General features: G+C 43.8%; 1 protein-coding gene across 3 annotated transcripts in view; it reads right to left on the reverse strand.

Annotated features, from left to right (window-relative positions):
* The window catches only part of grk3 (G protein-coupled receptor kinase 3), a 75008-nt gene that overhangs the window by 28751 nt on the left and 31637 nt on the right, over positions 1-14620 (reverse strand). For all 3 annotated transcript variants that reach the window (XM_063477834.1, XM_063477833.1, XM_063477835.1), the window contains exons 3-5: positions 2349-2422; positions 2110-2211; positions 1315-1389 (exon numbers count right to left, since the gene is read on the reverse strand). In XM_063477834.1, the coding sequence (XP_063333904.1) occupies positions 1315-1389; positions 2110-2211; positions 2349-2422 (251 nt within the window). The remainder of the gene's footprint in view (positions 1-1314; positions 1390-2109; positions 2212-2348; positions 2423-14620) is intronic.

Genomic DNA, 14620 nt, shown 5'->3' on the forward strand with positions numbered 1-14620 from the left:
TTGAGTTGTTTGTGCAGTTGTAACACAGAGGCACTGTATTACTGCTACACATACAACCCAAGGACTGAGAAAATATAGAGGAAATACTAACAAGTTGATGTAACATCTTAGAGTCACTGGGTATAATTTTATATCCACAAAATAAGCCATGTTGTAGTCTAAAAGAGGAAGTTGCTGATTAGATTTACTGAGCTCAAACACAGCTCCTGTCTGTGTTGCTCTGCATGTTATTTTCCTGGGTGGCATTTTAGCAAGTGATGCCATGGTAAAAGTTTAATTACCAACAGCATGAACGAAAACAATAAAGTTCAAATATTGAGCACAGAAGGGAATCTGGTACAACTCAGGTGCTATAGACACTCTTTGACATGAACATGACATGTCAATCACACACACACATACCACACCAGTCAATTACGAATGGAGAAAAAATAAATAAATCCCAAAATAGGTGGTGTTTTTGTGGTGGGGGGGTATTTTGGTAAATTGGACTGAAAGGTGGAGATGAGTGCTCCTCTTGAAACCGCCACGGGGTTTTCAGAACCTAAGTATAGCCACCAAAGTGATTTATGGTCCTAAAATGTTCCTTCAGTGTAACACACACACAGTTTTACAGGTATTGTTTTCTAAGGAGCATGTGCAATGTTGCATGCTGCTGTTCTGATATTTTGTTTTGGCCCTATTCATGTCATCAAGCAGCACTTGCCTTTTATAAAAGTCAGTGTAGACCTACGAACTTGTCTGTTAATGAAATGTTACATTTCATTGTGATGCAGAGTGGCATCATAAAAAAAAAACAACAACTACAAAACAAAACCACAAATATGCTAACACATGCATGACTCCTGCCCTGCTCACAGTCCAGTCATTCTTACTGCCACCTATTCTAAATGCATGTATCAATGCAGCACTAACAAGTTTTGGAAGTTTCATGTTTGTTCTGTTTGAGCGTTGACGTTTTCGAAACCTGACTGAGGAGTTTTTGTCCCAGTTTTATTCTGTCAATAGCGGCAGGATATCGCTGTGTGTGTCTCTCATCAAACAACTTGCACAATAATAATGGAAACGCCATTTCTTCAGTCACATTTTGGGGTCAGGGCTCCACCAACAGGGTACTAATGGAGTATGTGGGATCAAACACAACAAGTGACCATTTCCTTTGCAATATATGGGGCAGTGAGCTGAGCTGATATGAAAACAAGTAAAAGGTACTACAATCATCAAATCAAACTATTTCCATCCTTCACTTTCTTTTTTACTACATGTTTAAAAGACCACAGACAAGTGCAGCTTCAGAGATCAAATAGTATTTACCTGAAAAAGGTTTGGGGGGACCTGTTTCTTCGCCAAGTGACTCTGCACATGGTCCACTGCTTTCTTAGAGAATGGCTAAGACAAAGAGGAGGAAATAAAACCAAAGGCCATTAAAAATGCAGCATAACCATTAATTTCACTTCTGTTTTCTCTGTTGTGAGCATGTGCGACCCCTACTGTAACACTGAGCTGCTGCAGAGAGCAACACCAATATATGGGTTTGCGTGGGTGGTGGGTGTTTAATAACTTCCTCCATTTAGACAGCTGCAGCATGCACCGTACTTGCTTTACATCCCAAATTGTTGCCTTGCATGAGGACAAAAGCAGTAGTGCGTGCGTGTGTGTGTGTGCGTGTGTGCGTGTGCGTGTGTGTGTTTTGACTTGTTCCAGAAGCCGAGTGAAGAGGAAGAAGCAGGGTGAAGACTGGAGTAGACGGTGCTTTACAGGGATCGGGATTGGTCCAACAACAGTGTATAGATTTACATCACTAGTAAATTATTAATTGTAGATTAAATTATTAATATCGAGGATATGGGATTCAATGTTTGTTACTAAAAGCATCTGGTTTCCATTTATGATCCCTGGGTGCACTGACCAGTCTCTTTCTGATATTTTTCAACAATGTGGCTTCCCTGATCTCTTTGTGTCGTAAACCTCTCAGATTCCTCGGCTTTCACAGAAGGGAATATTACGGAGCGCATCATTAGATGCCCATGAGGTGTGTGCATGTTTGTCTGCGTGTGCTTGAACCAGAGTCCTGTGGTTAAAATGTGGATGTTAAGGCCGCATGCTCACGTGTGAACAGGACAGGAGCTCCTTCATGATGTACACATCGTAAATCTGCCGGCTGCGGCTCAACCGCTCCTCCTCAGAGTCCAGCTTCTCATAGTCCTTAATCTGAAACAGAAAACACACACAGCTTAGTGGCACCACAGCATGCGGAAGGCTCAATCTGAATTAGCAGGATTACAGGCCCCAAACCGGTCATCCATGCCCTTTTGTGCGCTCTAATTCACAGGGCATGGGATACTTACTTCTTCGTAGAACTTGAGCTGAGGCACAGCCTCATCTATTTCATTCATACAGAAGTCCTTGAAGAGCAGGAAGCCTGTGAGACACAAAGCAAAAATACAGTGAGTGAAAGTGAGTATACATCTCAGTGTAACAGCAATATTTATCAGTCTGCTGGTCAACAATGTTTTTAGCCTCTCCAGTGGAGTCCCATCCACTGGAGAGGCTAAAAACAAGCCTAAAAACAAACATTAAACATAAGACAGAACATAAACTTAGGCCGAGCAGATCTCCTTGGACTTCTCCTAAAGTCAGTTATATCAGGCCTCGACTAACTTTCTTTTTTGATGTATGTAGATGTAACAGTTTTAACAGTCTATGAAACACCACCCTCTTATAGCTCATTAACACAGTAATGGTATTACCAAAAGTCCCGACCAGTGTTAGCTTTAGGATTACAGCTGATCCACGTGCGACACTCTGTGTCAGTGGGCATTTGGTTAGAGAGGTAACGCGCTGATGTAGTTACTGACTTACCGTGTGTCTATCAACAATCTGTACGATATGCTCATCAGCATACCTCACATGCCTCTAATCATAATGACTTTAATTCCTCCAAGTTGTTAAGCATATCAAAGAAATGTGAAATAAGCAGAACATATGACAGTGGAATGTACAAGCACAGAGGTAATAAGGAAATTATTTGGTATAAAACTAGACAATAAAACATACAAAAGTAAACTTGAGGCAGGATGTGAATGTTCTGTAAATACATGGTAGTATTATAGCCAACATGAGGTGAGACACACACACACACACACACACACACACACACACACACACACACACACACACACACACACACACACACACACACACACACACACACACACACACACACACACAGCGTAAACACTTGGCAGAACACAGAGCTGAAACCCAAGCAGCTGTATTTACTGTATGAGCCTTAAGAAAAGACTGTAGCTGTCTTATTCTTAAGAAAGGCCACTACAGCAACTAATTCCACTCACCACTTTACAACTGTACCAACACATATACACACACAGTTCATAATTACAGAAAATGGCACTGGAGATTAGCTGGCTAAAAGTACAGCGCCGCTCTCAAACACACCAACAATGGACAGACATCTCACACTGTTATCGAATAAAGACTTGAAACATCATCAGAGAGAAGGTGGGTGGGGGAATTTAAAAAAAAAAAAAAAAAGACCAAAAAACAAACAAACAAAAAAAAAACACTTCCATGTGGCTTGCAGGGTTGAGAGGCACTGTTGCCATGGTAATAGCCTCTGTGGCCATCAGCAATGTGTGAAGAATGGTGTAGAGCGACAGAGACGAGACTGTCAGTGGACTGTGGCACTTCCAGGAGGCATGGTGAGGCAGTTATGGCCGTCCTCTGCCTGCTTTAGAATGTCAGCGACATTTTCCCATCAAACACACATTGAAGCACTACATTAGGGATGGAGACAAATGAAGGAACGAGATTGACAGGTATAACAAGCCAATGTCCGCAGTAAGCGGTACACACGCAATGCTGACACTCAAGACACTGCATCTTGGCTTTACCGATTAGTATCACGCATGAGCAAAAATAGATGGCTAAACAAATATTAGCCGTTCAGTGTCACCCTGCCACATGTCCTGTAAGACACAGATGTGTCTTAAATTCACTTATTTCCCTGCTATATTTTCATAACGATGTGCTTGTGTCTTGTGTTATAAATCCAACCCAGACTCACTCACTGTCAGCTCCACTCAGGCCAAAATGATGGAAAAGTTGCTTCTGATCCACAACATCAACAAGAGTCTGAAGTTCTAATAGATGGATCATTGCCCATCTTCCAAATGATCAACCATCATCTCAAAATGAGCTGTGTGTTTGAAGAAATGCTGGTTTATATTGGATTCGTACTTCTACCACAAGTCTCATTCAGCCAACCACATACACACATTCATACATTCTTTTATCATACAATCTCGCACACACGCACACTCTGAAGGATACATCAGGGGCAACTCAGCATTCAGGATCTCTCTCAAGGACAGTTCAACATATGGACATATGGCAACCTTCTGATTGGTAGACAAGCCGCGGTACCACCTCAGGCCTTGTGTGAGGAGCATGTGTCGCATATAAAACAGAATCAACCAGTTAGCACAGTTCTAAAGATTAGGGTCTGATATCGATCCACCTCCTGGTCACTACTCATTCATCCCTGTGTGTGTGAACGAGGTTCATGACACAATAACTCCGCTGTTCTGAAACTGATGAGCTAAGCACAAATTCAACCAAATAATCAGGAATCAGAGTAGGGCTGTTCGATATAACTATATATATATCGGATGACGATATAAAAACGTCTATTGTTTCCTATTACACTATTGTTTGTTTCGTGGTGTAGTAAAATAAACTGTTTACAGCAATATTTTTTCATCGTTTTGACGATCACTGTAGTGGCTATATTAATTTCTTAAAGTTTTCTCTTTCTCTTATATTTAATATAACCACACTACGGACAGACAAGCGCCTGTTTTTACGTGTTGTCGTTAGCAACAATGGTGGTAAAACCATCGCGTGGCTCCGCTGTCCGCTTGTTTGTTTTCCACGTAAACCTTTCACAATAAAGCTCAAGATCCTGTTGAGACTTTTCAAAATAAACGGAATCACGTAAAAGAGTATGCAGAGAGTTTACGGATGAGAAGCGAAAAAGAGCTGTCAGGTGCTAAAAAATAAACCTTAGACTCAAACTTTGAAAGAAAATGGTGGCCGTTACAACTTATGTTTAAAAATGTATAGTGTCACGCATCAGTTAAAACACTCGACCCCAGGTAAAGGACGCCCAGCTGGAAACACTTCACGCAAGTCGAGTTGCCCGAGATTCATAGACTTTACAGAAAATGTTACATTTTTTGTGATTTATATCGTTAGTCAGGACGATAAATGTCTTATACCAGGATATGAGATTTTGGTCATATTGCACAGCCCTAAATCAGAGTACGATATATCGTACAACATGCCTTTGAATCAGGCTTGTATTAACAGGCCTGCTTCTTCTTTGGTTCAGACAAAAGAAAAAAAGCGCTCTACACTTTACTTACACAAATCAGAAAGTGGACATCACAAAATTGTCTTTAAAGCCTTTAAAAAGCAGCTATTGTTTCAGTTCACCGTCCTCACTGATTCAGTTTAGGGCACTTGTTTTGGGCCTCACGTCTACTATCATATATTGTCACTTCTTCCCTTCCGTTTTATCTTCCCCTACAGACATGATGCATCATTTCCGGTCTGACACCAGGGCTCGCACGAATAAACGTCCTCATATGTATCCACACATGCTGTATTTACACAGCCTAATGGACAGGGCATTCCCTCCTACCCTCACAACCAACCCCCTCCCACACACAAAAACAGGTTTTCAAAAGCAAGGACCAAACATGCAGGAGAGGTATTAGGAGAGAGGGGGGAAAAAAACGACAGGCCTTACATCACCAAGACTCAAGGATTAAACTTAATCGCTGAACACTTCAACACTGCCCAGCTAATTCAACAAATGGCCTCTTCCCGAGAAGTCTCTCCCACCCTCTCTCTCTCTCACACACACACACACACACACACACACACACACTTACTTCAGGCGCCAGCTCCTTTGAGCTTCGTCTCATTAGCGAGATCACCTGAACTGTCTAAAAATATCAAGCTGGCATGTTCTGACTGCCTCAGTCTTCCATCATCTGTGTGTACACACACACACACACCGCTGTGTATAGCTGCAGTGTTCCAACTCTGTACATGTACAGCTGTAGGTAAGACAGGGATCCTGCCCCACCTTGCCGTTTAGATTTACGATACATGCAGACTTTTTAAAAATTGTACTCGGAAACAAATGTGGCACCAAACATCCATTAGTTAGGAGATATGGATGCCAGCTGTCTGCCTGTTGTATTTGCTTGTTAGCATCCACAACAAGCTGATCTGACATGAAGGGACCAGTCCCACTCGCTAAAATGAGCTGTGGCATTGTGGGTAATTTGTGAATCTGTTGACATTTAGTTCACAAATGCTTCACTTTGCCTGCCTGCCCAACTGGCGAGGTGACAACAACAGCCCATCCTCCCTTTATAGCTGAGGGGTAAGAATAATAAAATTATTGAAGGGTCATTTGAGTGAGAGGTGACTTGCATGTGCTCCATTATACATACGCTGACCTTTACTGGTGGGAGTGAGCGGCACCAGTCGGCGGTGCGTTTGAGTGTGCATATACTGCATGATGTGACAGACATTCATTGGAGTACAGCTTCAGGATTAGCAAACAATGTTAAGTATTCTGCTAACCCTGCACACACAGACTGAACACCCTCACCATAACCTGCTAAAATGCTAATCCCACAGTGCTGGCAATTTGTTTTGATTGGTGATGTCACACAGCAGATTTCAGAGACGGCACAGCCACAGCATGAGGAATGAATCCAGCAGAAAATGGCTACAGCAGTATATTGGAGAGGCTCGTTTTCCAATGCACTATTGATCATTTGAACCCCAGGCTGCTGTTCTCAGTGTTATTTACAGCACAGTCGCTGTGTATGCTGAGGATCCTGAGGGTAACCTGGGCTTCTACATATGCATCGGCAGTTATGTGCATGCTACGGTTAAGCAGTTTAGTTGTCACGGATGCTACTACTGCTTTCCTTTAAAGAAATTAAGCATACATGAAGTTCACCTCACCTGTTTGACATGAAAGTAACCTGTGTATAATATATTACTGCATCTACTCAGGATAGTATCACAGACAATTTTGTTAGGGGTCATGTACAGTGGGGTGAAAAAAGTCTTTGCCGCCTTCCTGATTTCTGTATGTTTGTCACAATTAATAAAGTGTACACCCCCTAAACCTAATAAATGGTTGGGCCACTCTTAGCAGCAACAACTGCAATAAAGAGTTTGTGATACCTGGTAATGAGTTTTCCATAGTGCTGTGGAGCAATTGTGACCCACTCATCATCCATGCAGAATTGTTGTAATTCACACTCACACTGGAGGGTTTTTCGAGCATGAACCACCTTTTTAAGGTCATGCACCTCAACTGGATTCAGGTCAGTACTTTGGCAAGACTACTTCAAAGTCCTCATTTTGTTTTTCCTGCTGGTGTGTTTTGGATCATTGTCCTGCCGCAGAACCCAAGTGTGCTTCAGCTTGAGGTCACTAACATATGGCTGGAAATTCTCCTTCAGGATGTTTTGGTAGACAGCAGAATTCATGGTTCCATGTACCACAGCAAATCTTCCAGGTCCTGCCCTGCCCAACTTTTGCACAGGTGAGTCATATGCAAGCTTTTTTCAAATGCCATGTCCAAATTATGCAGAACACAGTTGCATTCCTGCTCAAAGTCTGTGTAGGTCATCTCGCCTGCATGCCTGAAATGAATTAGAACTCAATAAAGGCAATAAATGCAATGCTGTTAATAAAACTGCATCAACTGTTATCATTGATTATTCTTGGCTGTGCCAGCTTATACAAACAGATTATATATAGACACATTCATCCAGCACAAACCTGGTGTGAAATAACAGATACCACTTACACTGCTAAATACCATCTCATCTGCTGATATCAGTCAACAAAGCCAGTGTCAGCTAATCCCATGATTTATCAGCATATCTGTATTCTCTTCGAGATGGTGTGGCGTGAGGACAAGTGAAAACACCAGACTTTCAGGTTCTTTGAAAGGAAAGTGGATTTTAACAGCCAGCGTTAAAGAACAAAAGTGTGGTCTGTAACAATAGTCTTAAGTAACAATACCACCAAACTTCAGTACTGCTTCTTTTGCAAGACTCGTACTACTCCCTCACCTAATTTTCAGTAACTATAAACCTTCCAAACCATTGAACACACAGAACACCAAATTATGTAAAAGCAAAACCAGTATGGTTCCTGCATCAAATCCATCCACTGATTCTGCCTTCTGTTAGCTGAAAAGATGGAAGAATGGCATATGGCAGTTACCAAAGCTGAGAACTGGGGAGCAGAACTTGACAAATTATACTCAAACATCGATCAGATCCAATTAAACCTTGATGAGCTCAAGTTTAAAGTTGCCTTTTTTTGCCCTTTGTATATTTGATTTAGAGCTGCGACACACAGCAGCCAGACATGAAATGAGAACATCAGCATTTATCATTTAGTCGGTTTGATTTCACCCAAAGATGTCCAGCAAAGGTGGAAGGAATGCAGAGATGAAATTAGTAAATGTGTTTACCCAAGACTACAGGGTTCCTTTATGCTTTTACTAACATCTTTTCATTATCAGCATTTCATGAGGACACATTCTGTGAAACATCTGTGCATGCATGAATAAGATGGATAAAAGTCAAAGTTTACCACAGCATATACAAGTCCAAGGTTTTTTCTTGCATAAAGACATTTTTGGTACTCCCAAAGCTAGCTAATAAAAAAAACCAAAAAAAAAAAAAAACACCCATCTCGCCCCTGCGGGCGGTTTATCCTTCAAGCTCGGGTCCTCTGCCAGAGGCCTGGGAGCTTGAGGGTCCTGCGCAGTATCTTAGCTGTTCCCAGGACTGCGCTCTTCTGGACAGAGATCTCCGATGTTGTTCCCGGGATCTGCTGGAGCCACTCGCCTAGCTTGGGAGTCACCGCACCTAGTGCTCCGATTACCACGGGGACCACCGTTACCTTCATCCTCCACATCCTCTCAAGCTCTTCTCTGAGCCCTTGGTATTTCTCCAGCTTCTCGTGTTCCTTCTTCCTGATATTGCTGTCATTCGGAACCGCTACATCGATCACTACAGCCGTCTTCTTCTGTTTGTCTACCACCACTATGTCCGGTTGGTTAGCCACCACCATTTTGTCCGGCTGTATCTGGAAGTCCCACAGGATCTTAGCTCGGTCATTCTCCATCACCCTTGGGGGCGTCTCCCATTTTGACCTCGGGACTTCCAGGTTATACTCGGCACAGATGTTCCTGTACACTATGCCGGCCACTTGGTTATGGCGTTCCATGTATGCCTTGCCTGCTAGCATCTTGCACCCTGCTGTTATGTGCTGGATTGTCTCTGGGGCATCTTTACACAGCCTGCACCTGGGGTCTTGCCTGGTGTGATAGACCCCAGCCTCTATGGATCTTGTACTCAGAGCTTGTTCTTGTGCTGCCATGATTAGTGCCTCTGTGCTGTCTTTCAGTCCAGCTTTGTCCAGCCACTGGTAGGATTTCTGGATATCAGCCACCTCCTCTATCTGCCGGTGGTACATACCGTGCAGGGGCCTGTCCTTCCATGATGGTTCCTCGCCTTCCTCCTCTTTCTTGGGTTTCTGCTGCCTGAGGTATTCACTGAGCACGCTGTCAGTTGGGGCCATCTTCGTGATGTATTCGTGGATGTTTCTTGTCTCATCCTGGACTGTGGTGCTGACACTCACCAGTCCCCGGCCTCCTTCCTTCCGCTTAGCGTACAGCCTCAGGGTGCTGGACTTGGGGTGAAACCCTCCATGCATGGTCAGGAGCTTTCTTGTCTTTATGTCAGTGGCTTCTATCTCCTCCTTTGGCCAGCCTACTACCCCAGCAGGGTACCTGATCACGGGCAGGGCGTAGGTGTTGATGGCCCGGATCTTGTTCTTACCGTTCAGCTGACTCCTCAGGACTTGCCTGACCCTCTGCAGGTACTTGGTGGTTGCAGCTTTCCTAGCTGCCTCTTCATGGTTCCCATTCGCCCGCGGGATCCCCAGGTACTTGTAACTGTCCTCTATGTCTGCAATGTTGCCTTCTGGTAGTTCAATCCCCTCAGTTCTGACTACCTTCCCTCTCTTTGTTACCATCCGACTACACTTCTCCAGTCCGAACGACATTCCAATGTCATTGCTGTATAGCCTGGTTGTGTGGATCAGTGAATCGATGTCTCGTTCACTCTTGGCATACAGCTTGATGTCATCCATGTACAGGAGGTGGCTGACAACCGCTCTGTTTCGTAGTCAGTATCCGTAGCCAGTCTTGTTAATGATCTCACTGAGGGGGTTCAGGCCTATGCAGAACAGCAGTGGGGACAGAGCATCTCCTTGGTAGATCCCGCACTTGATGGTGACTTGTGCTATGGGCTTGGAGTTGGCCTCTAGTGTTGTACGCCACATCCCCATTGAGTTCCTGATGAAGGCTCTTAGGGTCCTGTTGATCTTGTACAATTCTAGGCATTCCAGTATCCAGCTGTGGGGCCTTCTTGTAATCAATCCAGGCTGTGCACAGGTTGGTCAGTCTGGTCTTGCAGTCTCGGCTGACTGTTCTGTCTACCAGTAGCTGGTGTTTTGCGCCTCTGGTATTCTTGCCAATCCTTTTCTGTGCCCCGCTCATGTATTGACCCATGTGCCTGTTCATCTTAGCCGATATGATGCCTGACAGGAGCTTCCATGTAGTACTGAGGCAGGTTATTGGTCGGTAGTTGGATGGGACCGGTCCCTTCTTGGGGTCCTTGGGGATCAGGACCGTCCGACCTTCGGTTAGCCATTCCGGGTGTCTCTCATTAACTAGCAGCTGGTTCATTTGTGCTGCCAGACGCTCGTGGAGTGCAGTCAGCTTCTTCAGCCAGTAGGCGTGAACCATGTCGGGCCCTGGTGCTGTCCAACTCTTCATACTGGAGACCCTTTCTTGGATGTCTGCCACTGTGATGGTTACTGGACCCTGTTCAGGGAGGTCGCTATGGTCTGCCCTCAGATCCACTAGCCACTGAGCATTGCCGTTATGGGTTGCATCCTTCTCCCATATGCTCTTCCAGTATTGCTCCGTCTCCAGCCTTGGTGGTGCTGTTCTCTTATTGTTCCCTTGCCACTGAGAGTACACCTTTGCTGGTTCTGTGGAGAACAGCTGGTTTATTCTCCTGCCTTCTATCTCTCTGGTGTACCTTCTCAAGCGGCTGGCCAAGGCTGTGAGTCTTTGCTTGGCAGTTTCCAAGGCCTCAGGTATGGACAGCTTGCTGTATTTCTTATGCACCTTCTTTGTCGAAAGAAGGTAATAATATATATATATATATATATATATATATATATATATATATATATATATATATATATATATATATATATATATATATACACACACATATACACATATACACATATACACATACATACATACATACACACACACACAGCCATGTTAATGTCTGTGTGACGTTGGAATGGAAAGTAAGGATGGAAAATAATTTGCGAAAAGGAAACTAGTTGCAGTTGTGACCCTATAAAATCTATGCAGTCTTTGCAAACTCATAGTCTGGGGGTCCAAAACCTCTGACTTACAGCACATACTCTCCAGATGTAACAAGGTACCAGACTTATGTGTCACACACATCTTTGTGTCTCAGCCAGTCGTGCACATTGCACCGCTGGCGCCGTCACTGGGTTGAAGACAAGAGTGTCGGTTTTTACCGTCACTTTACTGATGTTCCAGCACAGAAGCTCAGAGACATACAGATATACAGAGAGAGATGATGAAACAGTATTGAAAACTTGAGCGTTTGTGGGGGAAAAAAACCAAGAGAAAACACAAGACAAAGTCTCTCCTTCCGGTTTTGACTTCTTCTCCTCCTTATCAGAGTTTAGGTGGTGATATTGTCTGAGTGGCGACACCTGTCGTTTAGCAGAATACTCCAGCGACTTCTTGCTCCTTAACGATGGGTATAAATACAAGTGACTGTGACAAGAGGTTGAGGTGCCGAGCGAAGTGGGTATACTGGGGCCTTTGAAGCCTTGAGACAGGTATGAGCTCTCACTGTAGCTTCTGACTTCATTACCATGCCAGTGTGTGCATAACATACTGTATATATCCAGGAGCCATTGCAAAGTTAAATATCATGGAACATTTGGCACCTGCTGAGCGAATCCTAGCAGCAGATATCAACATATGAACACCGTGACGCTACAACTTAGCCTTAGAGTTTGGGTAAACATTCTCACATGTGTAAATCATAATTTGTGCAGTGTGCACAAGTTATGATTTACACATGTGCTTTCCAACCCAACAATCTAACTGGGGAGACACACAAAAAAAAGCTGAAACCTGTGTAGTGTGCAAACGACAAACAGGAAGGTGGTCCCCCATATTAACTTGCCCAAGCAGCATTAAAGGCCTCAGTTTAGCAACATCAGACTGAATGAATTCCTATCAATTTAGCAGAACAAGATTTAGTTCATATCGTCATCAATACTTAGTGAGCACACTGCTCAGATTACAGTTTATTAGAAAAAGATGCAGGTGTGCTAAACTATTAAACTCGTGTGTATAGTCTGGAGCTCAGCTCCGCACTGTCTTAGGCTTTTATTCTCCAACTAAGTAACAGAGCAAGTTCAAATAGTCCACAATAAAAACTACCACCAAATAGGAACAAGTGATACAGCCTCAAAACAATATTTTAAGAATATCTGTGATAACAATTCTGATGATAGAGAATCGATGTGTGCAGCTTGCAGGCAGTAGGATTTATGAGAGCTACTGTCACTGGTACTTGCTAATTCAAACTGTGAATTTATCGAAACAAGGTACCAGCTGCAGCAGGATTATAGCGCAATAGTAATTCAATTTTATTTATTTAGCACCAAAGCACAACCACAGTTGCCTCAAGGTGTGTTATATTGTAAGGTAAACATCCAAAAATAATACAGAGAAACAGATAAAACCTTAATGATCAGATGACCCCCTATGAGCAAGTGCTTTGGGGAAAGTGGGATGAAAAAACTGCCTTTTAACAGGAAGAAACCTACAGCAGAACTAGGTTCAGGAATGGCTGGCCATCTGCTGCGACTGGTTGGGGGTGAGGGGGAGGAACACAGGACAAAGACACGCTGTAGAAGAGAGCCAGAGATCAATAACTGATTATTAAATGCAGAGTGGTGTATAAACACAGTCAGTAGGAAAAAAAAAAAGAAAAAAAAAGTGAGTGAAGAACAAGAGAAACAAACAAACAAAAAAGAAAAAACAGTGCATCATGGGAAGCCCCTAGATGGGCTCTCCGGCTGCTGTCCTGGGAAGCCCAGGTGGCAGGCGGTGTGTGCAACCTGGCGCCTCCATTGGGACTGCCCATTAATGAAGGTGGGACAGGTGTTCTGCGTCACTGGCCCTCTGACGCCCTCCCCCAGTTCAGGAGAGACGTACCGTGTACCAGTAAGGTGTTGAGGGGGTACACGCCAGGCTCTGGTGGATTCAGGCTGTACGCAGATCCTGATCCACCAAACCCTGCTTTGCCTGGGGGCACTGCTGTAGGCAGAGTGGGAAGAGGGGAAGTGTGTGCATGGGGACATTCATAAATATGCCTTAGTGTTAGTGGAAATTAGATATCGAGGAATTGGCACGGATTGGCCTGGGTTCGGTAGGTTAATGGGGCAGTGTGTTGGAGTGCGATCGTGGCCGGTAGGGGCATGTGGGGCACTGGCCCCGCGAGAAGAAAAAGACAGGGGGGCCTTCTCAAGAGGCCTTGGGACGACACCCAATGCTCAGCCTTCGACCAGGTAATAAGCATTGATAGTTGGGTGGTGCACCCTGAAACGGGGCTGACATTCCCGCACTTCGTATTAATTAGGGACAGGTTATATTGAGTGAGTCGCGATGCTCGAACACAGGAGGAGCACACTCGGTTGTTGATGCCTAAAAGCCGCCAGAAAATTATTTTCCAGGCAGCTCATTACAACCCAATGGTCGGTTATATGGAGTATGACAAAACTCTGGATCGGGTCATGGCCCGATTTTATTGGCCGGGTATCTGGGCAGATGTGCAGCGGTAGCGGTGGTGCATGTCTTGTCCAGAGTGCCAACTAGTTTAATCAGCTGGTCATTCCAAAAGTGCCTGTGCACCCGTTGGTGTTGATGTCCTGTTCAAACGCATTGGCAATGGGAAGGATGTATAAGCAAACCAAACTTATAGCATGCACAGAACCCTGTGGAATTCAATATAATCCTCTATGTAATTGTGGATATTTGTCAGTAATTAGTTAAGACAGCTGGGTCGAGTGATGGCTTTTTAAGTAATGGTTTATCTGCTGCCAGCATGAAGGCGTGTGGTATATATCCCATTAACAGAGATAGGTTGATTTAAGATTGAAACATTAATCAATGGTAGGATTTCTTTGAGCAGTCTTTTAGGATTTGGGTCTAAAAGACACATTGATGGTTTGGAGGAAGTAATTACTGAAGTTAACTCAGAAAGATCAATTGGACAAAAAAAAAAAAAAGAAGTATAAATAAGTATCAATGGCACTGAAAGTTGCTATATATAATGTTATGTCT

Source organism: Pelmatolapia mariae, linkage group LG7 (genome assembly GCF_036321145.2).
Source record: "Pelmatolapia mariae isolate MD_Pm_ZW linkage group LG7, Pm_UMD_F_2, whole genome shotgun sequence".
NCBI classification, from domain to species: domain Eukaryota; kingdom Metazoa; phylum Chordata; class Actinopteri; order Cichliformes; family Cichlidae; genus Pelmatolapia; species Pelmatolapia mariae.